We start from the raw sequence: 25594 nt of genomic DNA, 5'->3' as shown, positions 1-25594 counted from the left end.
GCCAAATCCTACATCAGCTCGACTACCAGAAGCGGATAGCCCAGTCTCTAAAGGAGAGACTAGGCATGGTGCATCTTCTGCGGCATCTTTCCGTGGCCTTGACATTTGGTCAGTCATGGAACCATTCCGAAAGTTCAAGGCAGTGCATCAGTTCCATCCCTTGGCTTCGAATATCACTTCTTGTATCGCGTCATTTGTCTGTGTCGTCCATCAACAGAAAGGCTAGTCATTCATTAGAGTGGGCGAGTCGTCCGTCTTGCAGAGAATTCACGTGGTAGAGACTCAGAGGCAACAAACAGTAGTCGTCGGAAATCGTGCCACCATGGCCAATCTTGATTTGAGCTACCTAGAGCGTGAAAAGCAATTTGTGAACCGAACCTCAGCCGTCCGTGAGTAGTGTACAAGTTTCGAGTCGCGTCCAGGGTCCACCTGCTTTGGCAGTAACCGGACTTCTTCGTAAAAGTATGGTTTTTAAGAAAAATGCGCTCCCAAGGAAATCAAGGAAATACTGAGCCCAGACCGACCCACTCTGAAATCCCACCCAATTTCGTTTCATGTCCAAATTAAAAAATAAAGGAGGAAGGACTGAGAAGATGGCGCGCTGATGCTACGGCGCTTAAAGCATCTCGTCGTCCATGGCAGTGTCGCCGCCGGCAGCTGCCTGAACAACCTCCGCACCGCTGGTGGCGTTGGTGGGCTCGCCGCCTGGGAAGTAATCCGCCATCTCGGCATCAAGCTCCTCGACTGTCTTCTTCTTGGGACGAGCTTCACGGCCACCGCGACCACGGCCACGGCCACGAGTTTGTCCACGTCCACGTCCAGCAGCGGGTGCAGCCTTCTCGGCGGTAGCCGGCTTAGGCTTGTCCTTCTTGGGTTGACTGAATACTATGAGCAAAGATTCATACCGTGACAATGGGGTCTACATACGTAACGCGCTCAGCCAGCGAAGGCTGACGAGCCGGAGGTGGGAGGTTTGCCGCGCTTACGAGCATCTCCACACGAACGGGGCGGCCGTCAATCTTGACACCGTTCAAAGCGGCGGTAGCCTTGACGGCTTGATCGTGCTTGTTGAAGATGATTGTGGCGCTTCCCAGGCTGCGACCGTTTGGTCCGTACTGCAAGAGGATCTTCTTGGGCCGACCTACGCCGACTGCTGAGATGAAGTAATCCTAAAGGCGCATTAGTTGTCGTGCCAGGTAATGGATTCGCAGTAGTAAAAGCAAGAACGAGCCCGTGTTCGGCCGAAGGTAGTCGTCAGATCCATATTCGCGCCGTCGTAGAACGCCGCTCAAAAAGTGGGATGCAATGTCCAGATGCAAGAAACGTTTCGTTTAGCAAGACGAGACCAACTCAGCGCTAGAGCATCATGCGCGAGTGATGTAGCGTATGGAAGACGCTGCGAACCAGTCTTGAGATTGTTTTGCCCATGCCCATCTTGTAATCTCAAGGCTTTCATGTGTCTGACATGTGGATCGCTTCTCGCTGCTCATTTTTCATGCTTGCGCCGCTGGGAGCATCTAGGAACGTGTCTCTAGTGCGCTGACATCTTTGCTTCCACTTCAGGAGTGGAGCTCATGGACATTGTTCTCCCACTTTCGTCACGGCGATACCTCGGAATGTTCGCATGCTGCAAGTCGTATACCAGTCGCGTGTGCCCAACGCGCATCATGGCGTGACTATATTGCAAGACATGGCTCAACACCCATACCAGGAGGCGAAGGAGAAAATTCGATTCGTCGGATTGGACTCGTGTTTGCTCGCAAGATGCGACGTAACAGTAGGTTCAAAGACCTGCATCGGTCTTACATACCTGAAGTTGGCCTTGCTCAACATCCAGTGGCTGCAGCGAGTTAGTGGGATGCTGCCATTACTCTTGTTGATAGACATACCAAGTTGGAAACCATAATCTTGGTCTCTCCGGCTGAGGCAGCAGGTCCGGTCGGGGTGGCCTTGGCTTGCCTGGCTGGCTTTGTCGACTTGGAAACTCCACCGATGGGGCCTGCAGAGGCAGGAGCGCGCCCAGCATTTGGTCGTCGCGCACCGCGGCCACGGCGGGTTGTCGACGACTTGTTCGCCTTCAGGATCTCGTCCAGGCTTTGCTCCATTTTGTTGGACATGTTGAGGACTTGAGGAGCGGTGATACTTGAGTGCAGAGTGTGGGTAAGAGCGCGCTGACTTCAGACAGGCGAGCAGAGTAGAGACAGAGGCGAGGTTTGAAGCTCGGTTGATGGAAGCGCGACTGGTATTGTAGTGCTGATGAAGATCAAAGGGGTGCGCTGTTTGGGGGCAGAGCGCGTCGCAGCTGTGGGAGACTCGTTGGGCGATGAGTCAAAGTGGGCTTGGGCTTAGATGTATGTAAAGTGTAAAGTGTAAAGTGGGTGGCGCAGCGGAGAAAGGTCGCACTGGCTGATGAAATGGCAGAAGTGGTGGTTGTAGGAAGCGTGGTGGTGAGATGAGGAAAGAAAAGGGAGGGCGCGCGAGGCAGCAGGCAATCAAAAGCGCCCGGGCAGAGCGAGCAGAGCTGTGCTGAGGCTTGGCGTGGTGCGCAGTGATTGGCTGGTACGCCACCGTGGAATCTTCACCCCACACATCGTCATTTGTGAACTTTGACACACACACAGCCCGGGTACCAGCCAGCGCTGCCAGGTACCACGATTGCGACGAGTAGCCACCTCCGGGCCCACGAAATTTGCGACTTCACTGTCATTTCTAACTACACACTCATTCAAGATGCCACCCAAAGGCAAGGGCGAGCAGCCCAAGGTGAAGAAGGTGGCTGTGGACAAAACCTTCGGCATGAAAAATAAAAAGGGAGGAGCAGCACAGAAGCAAATCGCCCAGATCAAAGCCACCGCCGCAGCTGGCGGCTCACCCGACGACAAGCGGAAGGCAGCCGAGAAATTACAGAAGGAAAAGGAAAAGGCGGCCGCAGAGCAGGCTCGCAGGGAAACCGCCGAGCTGTTCAAGCCCGTCCAAGTCCAGAAAGTCCCCTTTGGCGTCGACCCAAAGACTATACTGTGTCAGTTCTTCAAAAAGGGGAATTGCGAAAAGGGTAAAAAGTGCAAGTTCAGCCATGACCTGGCTATCGAGCGAAAGACGGAGAAGAGGAGTTTGTACACGGACTCGAGAGACCAGGAGAAGGAGGAAGAGGAGGACCGGAAGAAGAAGGACAACATAGACGACTGGGACGAGGAGAAGCTACGGCAGGTTGTCATGAGCAAGCACGGCAACCCCAAAACAACCACGGATAAAGTGTGCAAGTACTTCATCCAGGCCATTGAGGACCAGAAGTATGGATGGTTTTGGACGTGTCCGAATGGAGGCGACAAGTGCTTTTACAAGCACTCTCTACCACCTGGGTAAGTTGTGACACGACCCATCGTTACGATTGGATGCTAATCATCTCTAGATTCGTAATCAAGACCAAAGAACAGCGCGCCGCCGACAAAGCCCTCATGGCCAACTCGCCCCTCGCGACTCTTACCCTCGAAGACTTTCTCGAATCCGAGCGCCACAAACTCACCGGCACACTTACGCCCGTCACTGAAGAAACTTTTGCAAAGTGGAAGAAAGAGCGCCTGGACAAGAAACAAGCCGAGGACGAGGCGAAGAGGATGCGGGAAGCGACGGGCAGAGCCATGTTCGAGAAGGGCGATTGGCAAGTGGATAGCGATGCTGATAGTGATGACGAGGACGACGAAGGCACGTGGAACTTGGCGGCGATGAGGAGGGAGACGGAGGCAGCGAGAGTGAGGAAGGAAGAGGAGCGGCTGGCAACACAGATGGGGAACGTTACCGTGTCTTGAACACACCTCACTTCGATTGACTTCGACTTGGTGGGAGCAGAAGACCTGGAAAGGAGCATGCCGGGCGCGCCACACAATGCTGCAAAAGCTTGCGGGGCACTACCTGAGCCGTGCAAGAGATCACATATGGTGGAAGTACCAGATTGAGCACATCATGGACGGAGCAGCTGCTTGCTTGAATTTTAGCGTTACGCGACTGCATGACTCTCTATCGAGCCCTATGGCTCTAGGTGTCTGGCGTAGTGATTCTTGGCTCGGATATTACTGTGTATGCTATATATATGGACTATATGACATGAATTACGTGGACACGGCTGCTCAATGTCATACTTCTCACATCTTGCAGCAGTTTAGTTATAGACGTAGTGCAAAGATTGCGAACGAATTATTTCTTAGTATCATTCAAGATAAGCACTAACAAGTAGAGAGAAAATATGCCAGTAACACAATACGCTATGCAGCTTTAACGAAAGTCAAAGAACCCCCCCAAGCCCATACCCAATACAAGCATTCTACAAACTTGCTTTCTCACCGCCAAGCTTCTTCCCAGTAACGACCTCAAAGTACTTGTTCAGCGCCTCACACGTCCCTTTACCCTCTTCTAACTTGACCACTACGCCAACATACCCGTCAGGCCTGACGACCACGATACCGCCCTTCACCTCGTCGAGTCCCATCTTCGCGTGCGCCGCGGCCTTTGCATCCGGTACCCTCTGATCCCACACATCATCTGCGTAAATGTGGTCTGCGTACCGTGCAAACGTCTCTGGAAGCTGCTCGTCGATGTAGATCTTGGAGCGCGGCGAGTTGAAGACTAGAGCAAGCGAGAGGAAAGACGTGTGCGGGTTGTGATGCTCGTGGTAGCGATCCGCTGTGCTGAGGTCTTTGAAGAGGAAGGCTGAGAAGAAGGATGCTGGGGCACTCATATGGGAAGCTAGATCTCTCAGAGCCGTGGATGTCTTGGAAGGCTCGCCGCCGAAGATGAATATCCGGTATGAGCCGTTCAGTGGGATTTCTTGCTCCAAGTGCACAACGTTGGCGTCTACGACGCGTGTGACGGTTGCGGGTGTGAGAATTCTGCCTGTTCGTTGACTTGTGCCTTTCTCGTACTGAAGAATTAGGGGGTGTTGCGCGGGGTGCTCGGGGCCCCAGTTGATTTCGTTGGGGTTGTATGCTACGCCGTAGCCGGAAGTGAACTCGCAGGACGCCTTAAAGGTCTTCACAAATTCGTTCTCTTCTGACTCGTTTGATGAGGCGCCTGCAACTTCTCCTGCTGAAGGAATCCGCGCGGAGAATAGCTTAGCGTACTTGGCGTCGAAGCTGAGTAGATTCTCAGCGATGAGTTTGCGCTCTGATTCATATGTTGACAGTAGCGATCTCGGCGCCCACCCATTCTCAACGTGATGAATCTTCCAGGCAAAGTTTACTGCATCTAGGAACGCTGTGTTCATGCCTTGTCCTGCTTTTGGCGAGTGGGTGTGACATGCATCGCCTCCCATGAAGACGCGTTCGTCGAGTGTATAGCGCTCTGCAATGCCCTGGCCGATAGGGTAGACAGAGTACCACTCGACGCGGTCCCACGAGATGGTGTAAGGCTTGAGGATTTCTTGGGCTTTCAGTTGGACATCTTCTGCTGTCGCGCTCTTGCGAGGGTTCCAGTCTTTGTCTGTTGATGTCGCGACTTGAATGTACAGGCGGACCATGTTGTTCTCGCGAGGAATGATCATTATGCTACCAGCGTCGGAATGAATGGTGCATTTCATCTGTTCGAGTAGTTAGAAAGACAATAGGGGCAAGAAGCTTGAAGGAATGAGATAATCGTACCTTGATGTCAGGGAAGTTTGTTCGGACAACACCATCCATGACACCCCAGACATTTGCGATAGGGTCTTTGTATATCATATTGACGCCTAGCTGGTCTCGTACGAAACTCCTGGCGCCTTCTCCGCTGAATAGATACTTCGCCCGTACAGTTTCTGATAGAGTGCCGTCAACATGCGCCAGGTTGACTTCAATCGGATATGTGGAGTCATTTCCGTCATTCTTAAATCCGGTAATAGTCCACGGTCGTTGAACTTGTGTACCATTTTTTTCGACATCTTCAATGAATACCCTCTCAATCAAGCCCTGATGCAGAAGCGTCGTGAACGGGTACCGCGCATCGATGAACTTGGGACAACTAGCCCACGTTCCTGTCCGGTGAATACCCTTCGCCGCAGGGTCCCAGAATGCAACTTCGTACACTTTCGCAGGCTCATACTCCATAATTTTCCGCTTGAGGCCCATATTCCGCAGAAGGTCCAGCGAGCGGGGTTGAATGCCATCTGCTCGCCCTGTAGGTGTCGGCTCTGACCTATTGTCGATGTGCTTGATTTTGTAACCCCATCTCGACAAACATGTTGATAGACAAAGACCAACAGGTCCCGCACCAACAATGACAATATCGTAGTTTTCCACAGCCATGTCGTCCGGTTCAGAAGAAGATGTTAAGAGCTAAGTATATTATACGAGAAACACCCGTCTGAAGCTCACGCTTGTGAAAAAAAATTGTAGACGGAGAAGAAGTTCAGCCGTGATGCTGGATCAGCGACAAGAGCCACTTTAAGACAGCTCCAATGCTCGTAAGCTTGCCAATGCTAGTGTCGGTTGCTATGGACATGGCAGGCATTTCGGGAGTGCAGCTTGGCCGGCAATAAAATCGGTTGTAGAAAGCCTCGAGGCTATCAACTGGAAGAACGCCGGCAGACGTGCCGTCATGTTGCGGGGAGTGCGGGCGGAAGTGCTGAGCGGCAATTATTGCCAAGACCGCGGTTGTGCCCTTCTGGTTTGGGATTAGATGTGGCTTTGTGGAGCTACTCAAGAAGACCGATTACATCTTTGGAGTAGCTCGCTGCACCAGTGTTAAAGGAATCTCCACTACATCTACCGTGAATACTTTCCATCAAATTTTACCGTGTGACCGATGAAGTGTCTTCTAGACCTCGTACGAGATACATCGTCGTCATCATTGTCATTGACCATCTCAATGTGATCGTTGCCCGAGTAAATTCCTTATCTGCGATCTCTTACACACACGTATGTCTCTATTGCCCTAAGACAGCTATTTGACAAAGCAGCCAGGAGTTCAGATACTGGAAATTATGCCTATGTGAGGCAAGTGGGAACGACTCTAATATTTGCATTTTCGTAGAATCCTATTAGCTCAAGCACCTTCTTGCCACACAGCGTTAACATGTTGGATAGCTCTCTATGAATGTACGGCTCGCAACTGCGCCTTAGCCCAAAGCATGACACGAACGAACTCGATCTTCACTTTGGAGATACTGGAGCGTTTCAATCACATTTCTTGGGTTAGTATCTACAATTACTCGGTAGGCTGAAGACAGACTTGACTGAGCTTAAATATGTTTTCAAACTCCACAAATCGATAGTCATTGGGAGGGTTGAACTTATACTTGTAGCACTATCATGCGGGGACGACGTTATTGCCATCTCCAGTAGAAGACAGCTGGAGTTGGTTTTGCTGGTTTAGTGGAAAAGTTTCTTCGCTTCTAAACTCCGGCTTTAGGGGAAGGTGGGGTACCGAGGACTCATCTAGTCAATCAAACATGATTACAAGTCAAACATGCGACCAGTAGCTCAGTAGTAAGTTTCTTTACTTCGTCTTACACTGACCACTGTACTTAGTCAAGTGCGTCTCGATTCGTTTATACAACTCCTTCGTGGCTAAGTTGTAAATCTAGACATTAGCGAGCCTAGCATGTGAAGACCTCGATTTTCCACATGAGAACGGACTGGAGCTAGCCCTACCTGACTTCACATGTTTAGATCGAATCCTATACTGCTCAGCAGACGTGTTCGAATATTGAGGTGCCCGAACGTAACACCAATCTGTGGCTTTCAGTATCCCAGAGCTTTGATCCCATATTCGAGCGGTGTCGCCTCATCCACACTCTGCATTGGACCACCCCAATTCACAATTCCTCGTGCATCTACCGCATACGTGCCTCCAACTTGCCATCTACATCCCCCTTCTCCAACCTGCTGTCCCCTGAAGGTATCAAGTTAGCGTATGTCTAACATGCAGTTGGTACATGGAGATCTTACCACACCCCCTCCTTCTTGCCTAGGAGGATTTGATTATATCCATTCCTGGGGTGTAGTAGGTGTCCCCAGTTGGATATCCCCAAGCCCCATATTGCGTAAAGCTCTCGAGTCTGATCGACTATAACATCGACATGCCAGGCTCCGCCGAGCGTTCTCAGCCAGGCATCTGTTGCGGCTTGCGTGCAGTGAGACACGGCGACAAAGCGTATACTATTATATCGGTTCGCGAGGCTTCGAAGCTGGAGGAAGAGTTTCTCTGTGACTAGGAAATATTAGCACATGGTTACTAACGATTCGCATACAGTTGTGTGCCTATCACAAGTACTCACATGGACACCCGCAGTACCTTAAAAACAGCACAAAACAAGGCCGCCCATCGGCAGCGGGGAATGCGAGCTTTGCGTTCGTCGGCGCCTTCTCTCCAAGCATAGGTGCCGCTCTCACGGTAGTCTCAGGCGGTGGAGGGGTTGTCCATGATGCGAAAGCCTTGGGCACGCCCCATTGCACGTTTGCGAAGGGATTAGCGAAGCCTCCGTTTCCTCCTGCAGCACCGTCTTGTTGTGCGCCTTTCGTATTGCCACCGGCAAAAGGATTGTCTTTGGGGAGAGATAGGTTGCCCAACCCAGCTCGTTGCAGGGCGATTTTGGTGCCGAGCTTACTCAACATTTTGGCGGTAGTGGTAATGAACGCGCCCAGGATTGTTTAGAGTATGTGACGCGCTATCCCTGTAGATATCAACGATGCAGGTGGGCGTTGTGTAGAGGGCTAGAAAGCGAGGTAAAAGGCGAGTGGCGGAGCTCACGAGCGTTCGGACGTGCCGATATGAGACAGGAATGGCTAACCTCTATAGCCGAAAAGGCGTTGCGAACGTGCATGCAGCTGAAACATACGATGTTGCACGGACGCGATGGCTTGAGGTGGTGGAAACGAGACCCCTCGGCTGCTCGCCATTTCCTTCAAAGGAGTTCAGCTCCACGGTACCATGTGGACATATGGGTGAATAGAGTTATCGTTTGCAGAGGACCTCCACCATTTCAGCTTCGTGTAGGGGGAGTTTGTCCTCTGGTTTCAGTCGGGTTAGCGTCTCGCGTTATCACGTGCTTAGCGCAACACCATCACTTGAGGAAAACCGTCTACCTCAGCATTTGCGGGTGAGGGGCATTAATGGCGGTACCATATACATTGCGACATAGGAGACAAGGTCGACTGTGATCGCATCCTAAATTAAGAAAACTTTGATCAAAAGCGGATCGGGTATCCCATAATCAAATCATAAACGCAGCGGTTTTTCACGACACAACATCCTTCCAAGGTTTTCGTGATCACTATCACGACAACACCCCAAAGTGATCGCCAAAAGAAGACGGATGCCCTCTATCTCTTATACGCGAAGATCGCTCTGCACTCGAACACAGTTTGGCGGTCGAGACACTCTTGCACAATATCGCTGTCATCCCACCACCACCTGGATTCGTCCGGAACATCATCAACAAAACTGCCCCAGATATCTTTCCAAAGAGCGCGTCCAATGGTCGTCGAGAGCTCCTTGTCGACGTCATTGCAAGATGTGTCGAACGCGCACGGCAACGTCACATTTTGGTCCTCTTCCACGCGGGTCAGATCGAATCCAGCATCATTTAGCCATGTGGGGACAAGCAGACATGGCTTCGAGCATCGAAAGAGCCTCTCGAGATTGACGGACAGCCTGTCTTCGATCCACGTCCTCATTAGCGGACCAGCGGTTTTGCGCACAGGTGCTGCGTCCATGATCCTGATCTCCAACAGCCCGCCTGGAGCGAGCAGCTTGTAGCATTCACGGAACAGGTCAGGCAACTTGGCGGAAGGGACCAGCGATGGCAACGTCGATGCTCTTATATGAGAAAAGTAACCCTCGGGGTAGGGCAAGGGTACCACACCGGCCTCTCGCACGGTTAAGAACGAAACATTTCCAGGCAGTGGAATCAATCGCTGGGGCTTGGTGGTGAGGAAGTGCACAGTTTTTGACGGATGCATAGCCGACAGTTGGTACACCTCAGCTGATACTGACGGTTAGACGATGCACAACAGCGTTACTCAAGAACACGGCATGAACTCACAGAGGTTGCCATACAACTCCAGAAGCCGGCCTGTGTCGCAATCTGGTTTCGGGGCGATCCGATTTTTGCCCAGATTCTGCATCTGGAAACCTGTCAAGAGCCAGAGTTGCTTCTCGAGAGCCAACTGGAACGAAATCAGCGGGGGTCGCCGACAGATGCTTGGATCGGGACAGACCTCTTCATTTACATCTTCACTAACGGGCTCTTGCCATTCCTCTTTGAGTCGGTCGAGAACAACCTTCGGACCAGCGCTTTCCATTCTGCGAATGAAGCGTTGGAAGCGATTAAGCTCGGTTGTGCTGCTATGGCTAACAGCTACCTTGGTGGTAGTCGATTTAGGCAACAGGTGCATCTCCGTGGGTACTTTTCGTGGGGCAAGGCATTCCCATTGCGACAGCGGTCTACATGTGATCTTCGAGTCCGAACCGATGCTGTTTAATGAGGTACGCTCTATTTCTTCCGAGGTTCTGGATTCCTGGATGGCATCATGCAGTTTGAGTGCCTCTAAGCTTAGAGCTCCCTCGATTTTCACCGACTGTGGTCTTCTACAAACCGTGAGCAAGGTGAGGATTAAGCACAGTCAAAACTCACCTCTTTATCCGCGGCACAACAAGATCTGGAGCTGCCGCGCAGTCATCATTTTCAGTAGCTGCTGAACTCACCCTTGTCCTACTGGTGACAAAGGATCCTGGACTTGTTCGTTGCCGTTGGCTTTGGCTTATCTCATTGACGCTATCGGCATTCATGGGAGTCTTCACCTCCCACCGTCGGTCATCTGCTAGCCCGATTAGGACATACTAGATAACAATGCGAGAACATGGTACTTACTCGAGGAGCGAGGTCCGGTCGAGTCCGTACGTCGAGATGATGTATCGCCTTCCAGCTCTGGTACTTCGTACTCAGGTAAATCTAAAGATGCTCCGGATGGCAACATAGAAGAAAGCGTGCTTGAATACGTCCAGCCTGGTTGCAACATTGGGTCTTTGAACCCAGGTGCGAGTTTCTTGTCCAGCTTCCTAGGGATGACATGGACCGTCTTCTGAGAACTTGAACTACTTGAAGCTGGTCGCAACATGCTGGGCTTGAGACTCCTCGCCTTTTTCAGCCCCGAAGTCCACCATAGCTCTCGTTCGGCGGAGATGGAGCTCCTGGAACTTTTCGAAGTTTTGACGGAGGCTGCTGCTGTGGATCGCTCCCGAGCCTTTCGCTCTCTCCGCTCCCCAATTTTTTCAGTGTTAGGATCCGTCCAGGACAGGTCGGCAGAAAACATAGTCGATCGCTCCTAATAAACACTGTGGAATTGGCCGCCGTGCGAGAATCCAACGGTCCCTGGGGAACGAACAACTGGGGAAGTACCATGAACTTGACGCTCGGTACGTCAGGGTGCAGGAAGAGAGTCAGACACTGACTAGGGATTTGGGCGATCGTGTCGTAGCCGTGAAGCGGGTTGCGGGACGGTACCTTTTACCGCAGTACCTGGGCAACGAGGACTGTCGCACACCTGGCCGTGGCGTTATTGCCTAGGGAAGAGAGTTGTTGGGGCTTCACAAAACCAAATACAGGTACGAGATTACACTACTGCACTAGCTGTCGTGCTCTGATGCAGAGAGTCAAGGGCCATCATCCTACGCGCCAGGGCCATGCAGCGCGCCGTGAGCAATTGGAAACGGCACCCACACCGCTGGAGAACTATGAGCTTACACGTGGGTGAAGCGTGCGGGACATCTCAAATTGACAATACTTTGATCGAAAAAGAAAGGCCCAGGTGGTACAACAGGCACAAGTTGCTTCCCTTTACCCGTGACACCCCTGCCCAAGAATACGCCAGGGGGTCTTGTGGCTGGCTAACACTGGCGACAATGTAGATGCCAGCCAGCAGCCAGGCGGGCTGAGACCGCCAGACCTGCCCAGCGGGCACAACGAATCGTATCGGATGATCTGTGTGGCTATCTAAGTTTATCCTTTGCAGCAGTATCAACCAGCAAGCTAGCGAACACACTATACCGCTCATGATCAAACAACCGGCAATACTGACGAAACGACTCACATTGAAGGCTGCATGGATGGCTTGTGTGGTTGACTGAGACGCACAACTTTGCATGCGGGTGCCGTTGCGTAGATGGATGATTGAACCAGTCATGCTGCAGGCGGGACTGCATCGGCTGTTCCTGACGAGCATACCCAGGAAGGACTAGGAAGGACGGAGAATACCCCTAACTCGCTTCCACACGCCACCTTGGCGCAGGGCTAGACCGCAACGTCGAGTACGAATGCAGTACCTCCACTGCGCGACAACGCTTTGCCGTCGTGGAGATAGTTTGTGGCACACTGGATTTGGCGTTACTGGCACTATGCTATCATATCTGGTTGACAGCTCTGCTAGGGCAAACTTTGGGTCCCGAGGGGTTTTCGACCCTTGCCTGCTTGCTGTACCTGCCGATCCCCTCCTCACTCCGCCTGCATCTCAACCTTTTACCGGTCAGAGGTTGATCGAGTCTCGGATTTTCTTCTTGCACTACATTTGCAGTCCCCTCCTCCATGACTTGGCATGTGACATCTCGCATCATCGGCTTCCTTTTCCTGCATTGAGCCGGTTGCTTTGTCGTCGTCGGGCGTTCTCATCGGTTTGCTGCAACTTGTCGCCTTGGGACAGCTATATACCACCATAAAGCCAGATTTGGTCTACACTTCTCCCGTGTCTTGAAACTTTGCGACAATATCTAAACTCACTTCAAGAGTCCCCCATCACTTGGTCATCAACATGGAGGCCATCCGCAACTCGGTCGAGTCTTTCAATGTCTACATATGCCAGTCAACCTTTGGACGGGTCTTCCGCCTGGAAGGTTCTGGACATGTGAGCTCCAAAATTGCCGCAACATTCCAATCATCTCTCTAATGCATATTGTAGGAGAAGGAGATTAAGAACACAAAGTTCACAACAGAGCTTCGTGCAGGGCTGACTACCTTCTTCACCATGGCCTATATCATTGCAGTTAATGCAAGTAGTCAGGTTGGTCTCATTACGGACTCGTTGCTAATAATCAAAGGCCAGGATCCTTTCCGACACTGGTGGTAATTGCATATGTAACGACGTGAACGACCCACTATGTAAAGTCAATGTCGAGTACGCTGTTTGCGTGCAAGGTATGTCATGTATGCCTAGTCAAGTGGCATAAGCTGATTTGACATTAGACCTCAACCGAAACCTCATTACCGCAACAGCAGCCGTTGCAGGCTTTTCTTCGTTCCTCTTCGGCTTCCTCACCAATATGCCCGTGTGTCTTGCCCCTGGTATGGGTTTAAACGCCTACTTCGCCTATCAGATCGTAGGATACCACGGAAGTGGCCTCATTTCATACAACCTCGCTCTCACCGCTGTGTTTTTCGAGGGCTTCATTTTCATATTCCTGTCTTTGATCGGCATGCGTCAGTGGCTTGTTAAGGTTATTCCTGTCTCACTCAAAATTGCCGCGGCTTGCGGTATTGGACTATTCCTCGCCGAGGTAGGTCTAAGTAGCTCTACAGGTATTGGAGTGATCAGCGGTGCGACATCAACTCCGCTTGAGATTGGTGGTTGTCCAGAACAGTACAAGGATGAGTTGACCGGGCGTTGCTTGAGTCACAAAATGACTTCACCCACCGTAAGTTGATAGGAAGCTGAATGTTCTTTGGACTTTAACTGAACATGATAGATGTGGCTCGGTATCATGTGTGGTGGTATCATCACAGCCTACCTGATGACATACAAAGTCAAGAGCGCTATGATCGCGGGCATCCTTCTCGTCTCAATTATCTCATGGCCGTATGCTCAAAAACCTCTCCGAAAAGAAATCAATAAGCTAACCTGATCGTAGTCGAGGGACACCTGTAACGTTTTTCCCAGACAACGAGCGTGGTAATGATCGCTGGAACTTCTTCAAGAAAGTCGTTGACTTCCATCCCATAAATCATACACTCAACGTTCTTGACTGGAAGATCAACGCGGCCCCTGGGCACTTTGCTCTCGCCCTCTTCACTTTTCTCTATGTCGATATCATCGATTGTACAGCTACCTTGTACAGCATGGCTCGATTCTCAGGCGTGGTAGACCCAGAGACAGGAGATTTTCCTCGATCAACACTGGCTTATTGTACAGACGCGTTCTGCATCTCTATTGGCGCACTCCTCGGTACCTCTCCCGTTACAGCATTTATTGAGTCTGGAGCTGGTATTGCGGAAGGTGGAAAAACTGGCTTGACGGCTATGACGTGCGGTATCTGCTTCATCATCTCCATGTTCTTCGCTCCAATCTTCGCCTCTATACCACCATGGGCAACGGGATGCACTCTAATCCTGGTCAGCCTCACTCTTTGTTCGTGCCGATGCTCGCTAACGTAGCCCTAGGTCGGTTGTCTAATGATGCGCCAAATCGTCTCAATCAACTGGCGCTACATCGGCGATGCTGTTCCTGCATTCGTCACCGTGATGTTTATTCCCTTCGGCTACAGTGCAGCATATGGCCTCATCGCCGGCCTGATGGTCTACACCGCGCTCAATGGCTTGGTGTATATTACCAAGCTTGTGTCTGGCGGTCGCATCGTACCCGACGATGAAGATTCCCGCGAGTTTTGGAATAGTAAGTTTGATTGATCTAGCATGGGTATTTTATAGCGCCCACAACTAACGCTATTAATAGTTAAACCACACGGGAAACTGCCATGGTTCATCACGGCAGGTCAAGCACTAGCAGACCGCTTGAGTCATGGCAGCAGCAAAAACAAGAACGATAATACATCCGTCCGGAGCGGTGAGTCCAGTTGGAAATACCACAACCGACTCAACTCAAAAGGGTCGAATCGCGAGCTCAACACAGTCGTTGTGCATCCGCTTCCAACTGACCCAAGTCAGGAAAAGGTGCTGAGAAAGATGTGAGGCGGTTACGCGGCAGGTGTTTTTGGATGGTTTTCATGGAGGGCTTTTGGATATCGCACTGGCATTAAAAGCATCGCTGGTGGCTTTAGAAAGTTTTGGTGGCTTTGCCCGTTTGAGGCCTTGTGACTATATTTTCGTCATTGTCTCGCATATATAAGTTTACGTCAACTAGAGTCTTCCTATCTGCGCGTGAACCTTAGTTTCAACGTCGAGATGATCTTTGCTCCAGCTATCGCTCTCTATACCACTTGCAACTTAGCTGTTTCCCCCCTCAAGCTGTCTCTGTCCTGAGAACCAGGAACCTGCGTCACGCTAACGAAATCCCCCGGTGCCCCGTTACTGGCAGCTAAAGCAAGTCTAATAGCCGACAGCGAGGAAACCCCTCACCCACACTTTTGCAAGTTAGGAACGAAACTAGGATGTTGAGTTTCCCCTTGCGTGCTGCTGAATGCCCCTTGCGATCGTTCTTCCTGCTACCTTTCATTATGCCTTGCATTGCAGAGTTCGAAACTCTCTGAACCAGAACATTGCCGAACATGTCGAAACTCGAACCAATCGTACTGTCGACCTCTACATCCCTTGAAACTGCCGGTGCTGTGATGGTGGGATCTATCTTTCCTAGTTAGTCTTTTGACTTTCAAGCCCTGGCCCATAATGTGCCCCATCATGGGCCACCTTATCATACCTTCCGCAAGTATCCGGGGTTGCGTACAGCGCGAGTAAGAATGCTTGCAGCAGCTCTAACGCCAGCCATTCCAAGTCTCCCCGCCAACTAGCCACCAAACCTAAAATCAAGGAAATAACCTTGTTTACCAGGCTACCGTTTTGACTCGGTAGCTTGACCCCACCGAGCCCGCATCTTGCATTCTCAATTCTTGCAATATGAAACTTGGATCAGTAGATCGTTCTGTTATCAACCTGATACACGCTACCAGTCGTATAGCTGCTTGCTGCTCAGAAAGGTACTCGTGAGCTTGGCTCCCTTTTCTGCACGAGCGCGGTAGCCTGCGTCGTTCGGCAATTCGATCGGGAGCCTATGGCAAGCTTGTGCATGAGGGGTGTGACAACGAAGCCGCTACAGGGAAGCGTTTGGTTCTCGTATAAGGTTCGGAAGGTCAAGGTCCGTCAAGCTTAGAAAGATCAGGCGAAAACCAACCCCAGCTTATCTCGTCGGTGGCTGAAAATGCCCGAAGAAAAGGAAAAAGATAGACCAAAACGCATCTGAAGAGAAAGCAGGAAACAATAACGGGACATGCTCCCAACCGCACCTCCGATCTCAACCCCTAGTCCGTCCACAGTCTCGCAAGCGCTGACGCAAGAAAAGATAACACCCACGATGCAATGGCGATGCTTCAGATAGTATGGTCTACAGCTCCTGCATTGAGGACAACCAAACTTTTGCTTTTACAGTCCACGGCAATAGACCAAATCATCCCTTCCAATCAACTTCTCGTGTCCCCTCCCCATCTCAGACGCCCTCACCGTCAAGCAACCCCTTTCCAAACCTTCTTGTTTTCTCCTGCGCCTGTTGCACCATTATCCCTTTATCCCAGATATCAACCTACCCTGCATAGAGTTGCGCCGTTATCCGTAAAGCTTCTCGCCTGTCGCACAGTATCGCCACCCATGTCTGCTAGGGAGAGACACATCGTTTCGCACCAGGAGTACGAAGGTTGAACAACCGATGAGTGAAGCAGCGCTCTGGGCCTATGATCGTGAAGAGGAGGCAGATGACGCCGGAAGAAGGGATGGTCGGAGCAACCACGTTGAATGTCTCGGGTGACCTATCCCTTATGATCGCGTCAAGTCGCCACTTTCTCCATGTCTATTGGGTGAATGCAGGGACTCGAATGCGCCAGGCACCGTACTTTCTTTCTTACACTGAAGGGCGTATGTTGCGGGCTGTTCCACGACAGCAACGACTCGAGAATCAGGGGCAGAGAAACATTCCATTCACAACCGTCGATGCAGCAAGCAAGCCACCACGCAAGCCCGCGTCAAGGCCCCAACTCTTCGGACGAACTACCTGACAACGTATGTGCGGAAGTTGGGTACCACCTTTCTCGCAATTTTCCGGACAGCATTTCAACGTTACTTCCGTTATTCCAGTGACTTGGACTTGGAACTATGCCCTCACTGCACCCAATTATCCTTTTACAATGTGACTGCTCATCTCGGGCTTGCAGATCGGGCCTAATCATGCAAAAAGCGGCATCTTGCATGTCGTACTCAACACCAAGTAACGCTGTGCGACAAGCTGGCTGTACGAACATCACATTTCGGAAAGCGGCGAGAGCTTCTGCCACGTCATTGAATGAAGCCTAACAAGTCCGAGATGATACTACATTGTGGGGGTTTGACCTTAATTTGATGATCATCACTTCGTGGCTACTGGCTACTGCATTTCCACAAGATACAGACAGGACTGTTGCGAGTAGAGCGGATGCTGTCGCACCATTCATTTTCTCTCTGAAAGAAAGTTGAAGGCGAGAAGAATATAGAATTATACCAGTGCCTCGACTTAGTCTCCATTCTCTTCCTTTGGTGTCCATGCCTGGAAAAGGGCCAACTTTGAGAGCCACGAAATGATGAGAGGCCCCAAGTTGAGATAAATTCCAAACTACCTAGTATAAGGAGTCAAACGGCTCGAGAAAACAAATAACATAGTATACGACTGTTGGCACCTTAATCGTACCCCTTTTGCCAGCTTCACTCTGTCTCACTCTCTCTATTATCGCCCTTCTACAACACAGCACCCGCTAAAGCAGAAACAACAATCATACACATCACCCCCAAGCCCGCCTTGCTCACACTCTGCGGTGCAAAACCCGCCGGTGCAGCCCCGGTGCTTTTCGCAGGACCAGATGGGGTCGTAGTGCTTCCACTGCTTCCACCCCCACTTGCCCTCGATGCACCAGTCGTCGGACTCCCACTCCCACTCCTACTCGCACTACTACTCGGCTTCCCCGTCGCCGTCGCAGTATTATTCCCAGTACAAAACACCGTGCTCGGGCTCACGCCTCCTTCCACGAAGCACTTCTGCAAATCGGCAACGGACTGCTCGATGGACAGACAGTAGTATCCACATTCGCCATTGAATTGTTCGACGGGCGCGGATTTGCAGCACGAAGAGAGGATGGTCGAGGTATTCGATGGTATGCCGCTGATACTGCCAACGGCGCAGGCGGCGTCGTTGCCCGTGGGGAACTTGGTGAAGTCGGCGGTCGCGCAGGATGAGCTGCTGGGGGTGGCCAACGCGGAGGATACGGCTGAGGACATCTTGGTAGCTGTGCTTGGTGTATTGTGTCTGGTGGGAATTAGAATAAAGCTAAAAGTGGGAAGGTTGAGACACTTGCCTTCAATGCGATGCTAGCGAGTGGTTTCTTGAAGTCTGGTCGTGAACGTGATGTCTGTTTTCTGTTCTGCGTGAGGAGGTCAATTCAGAAAGTGAGGTTAGTTGAAGAACAAGTTCAGGACCGCAGAAGATCAGGATATAACATGTCGTATAGAGTTTTACTCCTGCATTAGTGCGCGCGACCTCATAATTGCAGCGAACGCCATCATCGTCAGTCAGCCTCAGCTGTGGTTGAGACCTGTGACGGTGCAATTGCGTGGCTCCACATTGTTGTCCAGGGGAGCCGCGGACCGTTCCCGTACTATTTTTGGGGCTGCGATGACAAAGGGCTCGCTTCGACGTGCAGGCCTAGAATCATACCTAACGATCCTCAGGAGAAGAGGCAATGGCACAGAGAGGGAGAAGCTTTGCTAAGATGTGTTTGACGATGGTTAAGGTGAGATAAGGTTGATTAGTGCATTTTCTGAAAAGGCAAAGCGCGATCGATGTGGGGTTGCGTTTCAGAGTAGGTAATTGAAAGGCACGACTCGTTCATCAAGATTGACAGCTTTTATGAGCCGGGCGACCCTCGTAGTATTTACAATGGCTTTCAGTTCCTTGATAGCATCGCCTAGAGTCTACAGTACGTCTCTAAGATGCTCCCAATTATAGGACCAAAACCTGAGGCACTCCCGGCTCCACCCAACAAATGGGACTGAAATAAAAATTAAACTCTAACAAATGCTGTCGACAAGTTTAACTCGATTACAACGCTTGAGCTAGTTCCACCTCCGTAGCAGCATACATGAACGGACCGGCGCCTTTTCCATCATTGATAGCCTTCTTGACGCCAACGTAGTACTACGCGCAACTGTTAGCATTTATCTTCAAACTTAAGCAGACCTGTCCTAACTTACATCGTATGACGCGTTTCCAGCTAGACTACCAACCTCGACAGTTCCGGTCCAGCTGAGTGTGCCGTTCTTCTCGTGCTGAACAAAGTCATCGATCATCAGATCCCACGCCTTTGAAGCAGTCGCGGTGTAAGACTGGTCCAACAGACCGAGTCTGATACCCTTCAAGTACGCATACGTGAACATGGCTGTGGCACTCGATTCGATGTAGTTACCCTTCATGCCTGGGTACGGCTCGTCCATAACCAGCCACTAGAGAGACTAAGTTAGTTTGTATCCCAAGCTTTTCAGACATGGAACAACTTACCCATCCACCGCTGGCATCTTGCGCCTTCTTCACTCCGTCCGCGAGAGTAGTCAAGTACTCAAGAAGACGGGCGTGACCAGGTAGGTTCGAAGGGTAAACCTCGAGGACTTCGACCAAGGCGACGAAATACCAGCCGACAGCGCGGTCCCAGACGTGTGGCGAGGCGCCAGTTACTGGGTTGGCCCAGACGGCTTTCTTATCCTCACTGTATCCGTGTTGCAGCAAGTTGGACGTCTTGTTGCGGCAGTGTTCCTCAATGAGGTCGAATTGCAGCGCAATATCGTTCCAGGCCGTCGTGTTCGTGGGCTCAAAGTACGATACGTACGTGGCGTAGAAAGTATCAGCCATGTAGATGCCATCAAGCCACATCTGGTTCTTGTAAATCGGATCGCGGTGGAAGAAGCCTCCCTTGGGAGTCCTGGGCCATCGGTTCAACTGCTCTCGTAGTCCCTTGGCGGCGATTTCGTACTTCTTTTCCTTGCGACCTTCTGAGTTCCAGAAGTAGAGGATGTTGTTGCCGATCCGGATATCGTCGAGAGTATAGAATGTCGGCCTCCAGCCTATCAAGGTACCATTTGGTGTGACAAGGGAAGACACGGCGTCTGAGGCGTAGGCGAGGAGTTTAGAGTCTTTTTGAGCCGTTGCGGCTTTCTGGATGCCCTCGTGTATGACCGAGGCTACATAGTGGTTGTTGATTTTCTGGCCTTTGGAGAGGAAGGATGAGGCCATCCATGTCGAGTATGGCTTTGTTGTGTTCGCCGCTGCGACTGATGTGCCTGCGCACGTAAGAAGTGCCAGGGTTAGGGCTGGGAAATGCATGATGGAAGAAGAGGTTCTGTAGACAAGCCTTCAGTAGCAGATGCAAGAGTGACAGAGAGTGCTGGATAACTGCTTAAATACATTGTATATACTTCTCTTACGAGCCGCCGCACCATTTTTTGCCTAACAGTTCGTCAATCATACCAAATCGGGGTTACTGCGGTTATTGCACTATCAATCCATGTCCTCGGCCCCCACAAGCGTTAGAATGTCAGAGTCGGTCCCCACGCATCGCTCCGTGGAAATTTCCGCCGCCGGAGATGAGAATGGTGAGGCTCTTGGCAGGTGTTCTTGGCAACTCTGGACGGAGAAATTGGTGATTGGCGGGCTGAGGGCTAGAACATGAGTTTGGCTATATGCAATTTAGGGAAGATGATAAAGGTTCGTCTAAAAGTGAATAGACTTGCATAATCGTGAGTAATTCACTGAGTGTGGCAAACAGTTCATGATAGACGCGGAAGTAGTGCCGGAAGGGTCCATAAAGTGAAACTCGTCCTAGCGCCAAAATAAGAGCCAGGAGACCTTTAGAATATGATCATGTTTATTCTTAGTCTAAAATGTGAGCCAGTATACACTCAGATACTCTTGAACATGCTTAATCAGATCGTAAACGCCCCTGAAGAGTTTCAAGCTATGCTATCAAGAAGGCCCATGGAGTGAAACATGTACTAGCGGACCCTACCTCTTTGGGAGATCAATCCAACTCACACCATCTACTGGGTCTATTCTCCCCCGAGATGTTCCTGAAAACTAAGATGCAGCTGGATGTACACGCGAACAGGTTTAATTCAAGTATAAACATAATCATCTCCATCATCATAGCTGTCACCTAAGACCCCTTCCTTCAGAGACCAAATAACTCCTGAAAATGCATCAACTCGCGTTGAACACAACAAAGCCGAAGCATATGTTGACGTTCTGGAAGTATATCCCGATATCGAACCACCCGTATTATCCACAATGAAGCGAACCCACAGCATCCCATCTTTGCTTCGTCATCATAGTAGCTGCCCGGCAATGCCCACGGCAACACCTGCTCCCATTATGTACCCGCCGCAACGCCCTCTCGCTGCAGCATTTCCTCCACCCGCGCCATCAAATCTCGCGCAAGCCTCGACTGTCAACTGGAAGCAGCCTTGGCTGCTCAAACTCGCACAAATGCTCTGCGCGCTTTGTAGCCCCAAGCTCGGTATCGCCGTAATGGTTGCGCCCCCGTTCGGCGCGCTGATGGTGACGCCTGCGGCGCCACTTGCTAGAGCAGCCGTACAGCTTGCAGCATCGCCCTGGCAGCTTGTATAAGCGGACGAGCAGGCAGCTGCATTCGTGTAAGTCGTTGGTATGTAGGGGAACGGAAAGAAGGCGTTTTGTACCGTGCTTCTTGCATTCGCACCGCCTGTTTGCTGTACGAAGGGATTCTGTGTTGTTGATGCGACTACGAAGGGGACGGTTGAGGAAGCGGTTGGGATTGCTGTAGTGGTTTGGACACCGCTGCCCCCGAGTGCGCCAGTGCAGGCGGCACCTATGGGACAGCATGCGACTTGTCCGCGCTGGTCGGCGGAGCAGACTGCGGATCGTGGACAGCATACGCCTAGGACGTTCAAGTTGGCGCAGGGAAAGTAGTTTGTCGCGCAGTTATTCTGACGCTTGAGGAGCTCGGGGCGGCCATCTTCGGTGAGAAGCTCAGTCTCGTTGTTTGTAGACGGTAGTTGTTGGAGAGCCGGCTCGAATTCAGCGAGGATGTCGGGCGCGGCCAGCACGGTGAGAGGAGCGAGGAGCAGTGGCGCCAGGAGCAACCTCATTTTCCAAAGGAGTTTATGTCTTTGATTGGGTTCGAGAAGGTGCGGAGAAGGTATGCGGTCCGCGCCGTGGAATGTTGCCGTGTAGTACTGAACCGAGTGGTTGGAAGGCTGGATGGGACTGTAAACAATTGTCAGGAACGGTCAAGTGAAGGGCCAATTGGTGACGTACAGTCCGGTTCGAAAGGCAGCAAACAGTAGTCACTACCAAACTTTATGGGCGTATAGTGTCTGTCGAAGACGTCAACAGGTGTGATTTGACGATGGGGAGCCCGCTCTGCGCCGAGCCATGTTGCGTTGGCAAGGGCAACGCGTACGGACATGGATGACGTAGCACCCGATTGGCTCAAACGTTTCCCAGTCCCGTACGCTCCACCTGCATGAACACCCTCTCCGCCGTCAAGCATGTGCATCAAAACCCTGATGAGAATCTTGATACTGTTGTAGTCGAGATCCATATCTTTCCTTACCTCCTCTGTTAGACGTTTCTTGCGTTCCCGCCAGCTACCGACCGGAACACCGTATTCTAAGAAACTTGACGTGCTGAATGTCTTCCTACGGGACTAGTGACTCTGTTGACTGCTCAGATAGCTTCAAACGTCTACAGATTGCTACAAGTGAAAGCCCAAACACTGACTAACTAGCCGTTGTGAAGACTCTTTGGTGACGCTTTCACAGCGTCGATGAGTCGAAGTGAGCAGCTACACTAGCCAACTTGCTACCTTACAAACAAAGATAGCTCCAAGGGCATAAAAAGACTCCATCGCACACTCGCAAACTACTCGGACTCAACTGTAACTGCAACATCAACCCGAGACCGCTCATTTCAGAATCAATAATCCTTTTGCTTCTCTACCGAGCCGATCTGGTTAGCGCCAAAATGCCGGCCACACGCGTCACAATCGCTTCAAACGCAAAGCAGTCTCAAAAGGCTCCGCTACTCATTCCTGCATCTGCTACCACTGACCCAGCCGCTGCGAGTTCGATCCGAGAGTTTGTGTTCAAGGCCGCCCAGTCCAAACTTCGCTTGAAGAAGCCCACGAGAATCTATGTTTCACCAACAGGACAAGAGCTGCTTACCGAAGAAGACTGGAAGAACAACATCAAAGATGACGTGATACTGTTGATCTCTGCTGGAGAAGAATATGTGGGTGCAAAGAAGGGTTCAAGCTCACATGGTAAGAGTCTTGCGGGGTTTGAGCACATTTGCGCTCAATGACCCCTGCCTTTCATGTCGACATGCTTGGCTAACACTCATAACAGTAGACGCAAACCCCGATTGTCCCGTCGAGGTTCTGGCATCCAAGGCACCCGTCGAGTCGCTCTCTGTTACTCAGCTCACCACTACCGCCCACACGCTTCCAGGCATCGTGTACGCCGTAGGCCAGCCGGATTTGCATCCAGGAACCAAATTTCCGATTGGAGCCGTCTTCGCGTCACGGAAATGGATCCATCCGCCTTTGATCGGGTCAGACATTGGCTGTGGAATGGCCTGGTATAAGACTACTTTACCACGAAGCCAGGTCGACGGCGACAAAGGTAGGAAAGTGGCCGAGAAACTGCGCGGCTTAGAGGGAGCATGGCGAACGCAGGCGCAACGAGAAGTCTGGTTGAGAAATCACGACGGTAGCTGCTCGGCAGGCGAACAATGGGACAGCGCACTCGGGACGATTGGTGCGGGTAACCACTTCGCGGAGATCCAGGTGGTGGAAAAGTCGTCTCTCGTCGAGGACAACGAACTAGGGCTGCGTCAAGACGACGTGATACTCCTAGTTCATTCCGGATCTCGAGGTTATGGCGGCAGCATCCTGAGGAAGTACACGACCGATTCGCATACCAGTTTTGAAGAAGGTAGCCCCGAGGCGACCGAGTACATGAAGGAGCACGACAAAGCCTGTCAGTGGGCTCAAGCAAATCGGGACCTTATTGCGCTGCGCTTTCTAGCCTGTCTGGAGCCTGGCAACGAGAATTGGCAGCTAGGTAGCTCCACGGCCGAAGACACTGACGATGTTGATGTTGCGACGGTTGAGCAGACCAAGAAGACACTGGGTAAGCGCAAAGTGGTCGATATCTGGCACAATAACGTCGAGCGTGTCGATTGGCCGCCTGCGTCGCCGTCATCTACCAAGGAAGAGGAAGACTCATTATCCACGTTAGCAGACGCAACAACCAAGTTGACATTCAACGATGACACGCTTCAGCAGGAGTATGTCTATATCCACCGAAAGGGCGCCGCGCCAACCTACAATCCCAATACCCAACTACCACTGCATCTCCTACCTCTTCCAGGCTCCCGTGGCACTCCGACATTGATTCTCAAACCAACCTTCTCGGCATCCACGTCCTGGGGTCTCCTCAACGCACTCTCGCTTGCCCACGGCGCTGGACGAGCCATGTCTCGCGCAAAGGCCCTGTCCTCATTGTCTCAAAAGTACAAGGGCCAAAATATTCTGGAGCCACGAGCAGCGGATGTCGAGGGTACTTGGGTCATCTGCGACGAAAAAGATCTTGTCTTCGAAGAAGCCCCGGATGCGTACAAGGATGTCGAAGCTGTTGGCCAAGACTTGGTGGATGCTGGTGTCGCCAGCATTGTTGGGTGGTGTAGAGCGCGAGTGAGCTACAAAGTGAGGAACGAGGCACGCTAAGAGGGTGTAGTGTTAAGAATAGCATCCATATGCTAGACATTATCCAGAAGGCTCGCTTGTTGCAACACAGCGTAATCCCAAGCATCAGCAGGCTTCACACTTATTGCGGTAGATTGTATTTACACTGCCAAACCGGGAGCCTTACGCGGCACCGTGGACCACTTCGCCTACATTCCTGGACTAGTATATTGGCCTGTGTCATTGACGTACACAAACCCCTGTCTCTTCTCACCGTCATCCTTTTTCAGCTCCACGATGCTAAAATCTTATCCGTCCTTTCATTTCAAAACACAGTTTATCACAGATTTCCTTTTCTCAGCTGCCAAAATATGATTCTCTTCTCGGCTTCTGGACAGCCGCGACAGCCGACTTCGGAACGCGCATTTGGAACAGTCGTGTCGATCGTATGAAACGGTGACGGTTCGAGCGACACTAACAACATGACAGGTTGGGCGGAATGCTATATTCGGCCCTAGGTGGTGTTGGCAAGCTTAGACAGCCAAACCGAGCCAGCCGCCTGGGGTAAATTTGGATCTGATCTGGATGCTAGCGGGTGCTAACCTGCAGTAGCCGAAGCTTAGCATGTTGGCACCTTTGGCACTTTGCCGACAGCTCAAAGTCGCACCAACAACGGCCAGGCTCGCCTCCAACCTTCTCTTACGCCGCCGCCTTGCATTCTCATCGCAGAAGACACAGCCAGCTTCTCTGCTCGTGGATACTGCATCGCCGCCAGCCTCGTCAGCCTTGCCATGTCTTTCGCAGAGACCAACCGTCTACGCCTCGCGTCTACAGTCTGACAGCGCAGACTCAGCCCTGGCCCACCAGGAACGAGGCCACCCCCCGCAGTGATTGGCAAAGC

At 51.5% G+C, this 25594-nt stretch overlaps 11 protein-coding genes across 12 annotated transcripts; 3 read left to right on the top strand and 8 right to left on the bottom strand.

The window, feature by feature from the left end:
- Positions 1 to 300: 300 nt before the first annotated feature.
- Positions 301 to 2448, bottom strand: K460DRAFT_321445 (uncharacterized protein). The gene is made up of 4 exons (XM_040930479.1): positions 1890 to 2448; positions 1811 to 1840; positions 928 to 1169; positions 301 to 878 (listed from the first exon to the last, which is right to left on the bottom strand). Exons 1-4 carry the CDS (start codon positions 2115 to 2117, stop codon positions 617 to 619), a joined length of 762 nt encoding a protein of 253 aa, XP_040783431.1. The 5' UTR covers positions 2118 to 2448; the 3' UTR covers positions 301 to 616.
- A 151-nt stretch (positions 2449 to 2599) lies between these two features.
- On the top strand, positions 2600 to 4189 carry K460DRAFT_420721 (uncharacterized protein). Its single transcript, XM_040938096.1, has 2 exons — positions 2600 to 3359; positions 3410 to 4189. Exons 1-2 carry the CDS (start codon positions 2731 to 2733, stop codon positions 3804 to 3806), a joined length of 1026 nt encoding a protein of 341 aa, XP_040783430.1. The 5' UTR covers positions 2600 to 2730; the 3' UTR covers positions 3807 to 4189.
- Positions 4190 to 4193: 4 nt separating this feature from the next.
- On the bottom strand, positions 4194 to 6544 carry K460DRAFT_389409 (uncharacterized protein). Its single transcript, XM_040935738.1, has 2 exons — positions 5631 to 6544; positions 4194 to 5569 (listed from the first exon to the last, which is right to left on the bottom strand). The coding sequence occupies exons 1-2, from the start codon at positions 6267 to 6269 to the stop codon at positions 4319 to 4321; spliced, it is 1890 nt and encodes a 629-aa protein (XP_040783429.1). The 5' UTR covers positions 6270 to 6544; the 3' UTR covers positions 4194 to 4318.
- A 736-nt stretch (positions 6545 to 7280) lies between these two features.
- K460DRAFT_321437 (uncharacterized protein) lies at positions 7281 to 8919 on the bottom strand. The gene is made up of 3 exons (XM_040930478.1): positions 8243 to 8919; positions 7914 to 8175; positions 7281 to 7857 (listed from the first exon to the last, which is right to left on the bottom strand). The coding sequence occupies exons 1-3, from the start codon at positions 8577 to 8579 to the stop codon at positions 7707 to 7709; spliced, it is 750 nt and encodes a 249-aa protein (XP_040783428.1). The 5' UTR covers positions 8580 to 8919; the 3' UTR covers positions 7281 to 7706.
- A 148-nt stretch (positions 8920 to 9067) lies between these two features.
- On the bottom strand, positions 9068 to 11576 carry K460DRAFT_398766 (uncharacterized protein). 2 transcript variants are annotated; one of them, XM_040936213.1, is made up of 5 exons: positions 10838 to 11576; positions 10601 to 10784; positions 10185 to 10554; positions 10010 to 10133; positions 9068 to 9949 (listed from the first exon to the last, which is right to left on the bottom strand). In XM_040936213.1, the coding sequence occupies exons 1-5, from the start codon at positions 11277 to 11279 to the stop codon at positions 9288 to 9290; spliced, it is 1782 nt and encodes a 593-aa protein (XP_040783426.1). In that variant the 5' UTR covers positions 11280 to 11576; the 3' UTR covers positions 9068 to 9287. The 2 variants fall into 2 exon arrangements, with proteins under 2 accessions (XP_040783426.1, XP_040783427.1); XM_040936214.1 differs by lacking the exons at positions 9068 to 9949; positions 10010 to 10133; positions 10185 to 10554 and having other exon boundaries at positions 10615 to 11514.
- Positions 11508 to 12277, bottom strand: K460DRAFT_193642 (uncharacterized protein). The gene has a single exon (XM_040927137.1). The coding sequence runs from the start codon at positions 12186 to 12188 to the stop codon at positions 11736 to 11738; it is 453 nt and encodes a 150-aa protein (XP_040783425.1). The 5' UTR covers positions 12189 to 12277; the 3' UTR covers positions 11508 to 11735.
- A 493-nt stretch (positions 12278 to 12770) lies between these two features.
- On the top strand, positions 12771 to 14920 carry K460DRAFT_410260 (uncharacterized protein; the record flags this gene model as incomplete). Its single annotated transcript, XM_040937351.1, has 8 exons — positions 12771 to 12863; positions 12918 to 13001; positions 13057 to 13153; positions 13202 to 13650; positions 13702 to 13811; positions 13864 to 14344; positions 14393 to 14624; positions 14685 to 14920. 8 exons carry the CDS (start codon positions 12771 to 12773, stop codon positions 14918 to 14920), a joined length of 1782 nt encoding a protein of 593 aa, XP_040783424.1.
- A 2442-nt stretch (positions 14921 to 17362) lies between these two features.
- On the bottom strand, positions 17363 to 18661 carry K460DRAFT_347229 (uncharacterized protein). Its single transcript, XM_040931340.1, has 2 exons — positions 18277 to 18661; positions 17363 to 18227 (listed from the first exon to the last, which is right to left on the bottom strand). The coding sequence occupies exon 2, from the start codon at positions 18197 to 18199 to the stop codon at positions 17663 to 17665; it is 537 nt and encodes a 178-aa protein (XP_040783423.1). The 5' UTR covers positions 18200 to 18227; positions 18277 to 18661; the 3' UTR covers positions 17363 to 17662.
- Positions 18662 to 18829: 168 nt separating this feature from the next.
- Positions 18830 to 20582, bottom strand: K460DRAFT_321429 (glycoside hydrolase family 105 protein). Its single transcript, XM_040930477.1, has 3 exons — positions 19476 to 20582; positions 19172 to 19420; positions 18830 to 19115 (listed from the first exon to the last, which is right to left on the bottom strand). Exons 1-3 carry the CDS (start codon positions 20292 to 20294, stop codon positions 19020 to 19022), a joined length of 1164 nt encoding a protein of 387 aa, XP_040783422.1. The 5' UTR covers positions 20295 to 20582; the 3' UTR covers positions 18830 to 19019.
- Positions 20583 to 20855: 273 nt separating this feature from the next.
- K460DRAFT_347225 (uncharacterized protein) lies at positions 20856 to 22356 on the bottom strand. Its single transcript, XM_040931339.1, has 2 exons — positions 22263 to 22356; positions 20856 to 22211 (listed from the first exon to the last, which is right to left on the bottom strand). The coding sequence occupies exon 2, from the start codon at positions 22091 to 22093 to the stop codon at positions 21293 to 21295; it is 801 nt and encodes a 266-aa protein (XP_040783421.1). The 5' UTR covers positions 22094 to 22211; positions 22263 to 22356; the 3' UTR covers positions 20856 to 21292.
- Positions 22357 to 22970: 614 nt separating this feature from the next.
- Positions 22971 to 24735, top strand: K460DRAFT_410256 (release factor H-coupled R; the record flags this gene model as incomplete). The annotated part of the gene is made up of 2 exons (XM_040937350.1): positions 22971 to 23268; positions 23354 to 24735. The coding sequence occupies 2 exons, from the start codon at positions 22971 to 22973 to the stop codon at positions 24733 to 24735; spliced, it is 1680 nt and encodes a 559-aa protein (XP_040783420.1).
- Between the last annotated feature and the right edge of the window lie 859 nt (positions 24736 to 25594).

The sequence above is a fragment of the Cucurbitaria berberidis genome (genome assembly GCF_010015615.1).
Source record: "Cucurbitaria berberidis CBS 394.84 unplaced genomic scaffold K460scaffold_6, whole genome shotgun sequence".
NCBI classification, from domain to species: Eukaryota; Fungi; Ascomycota; class Dothideomycetes; order Pleosporales; family Cucurbitariaceae; genus Cucurbitaria; species Cucurbitaria berberidis.
This window is presented reverse-complemented; position numbering and strand designations above follow the sequence as displayed.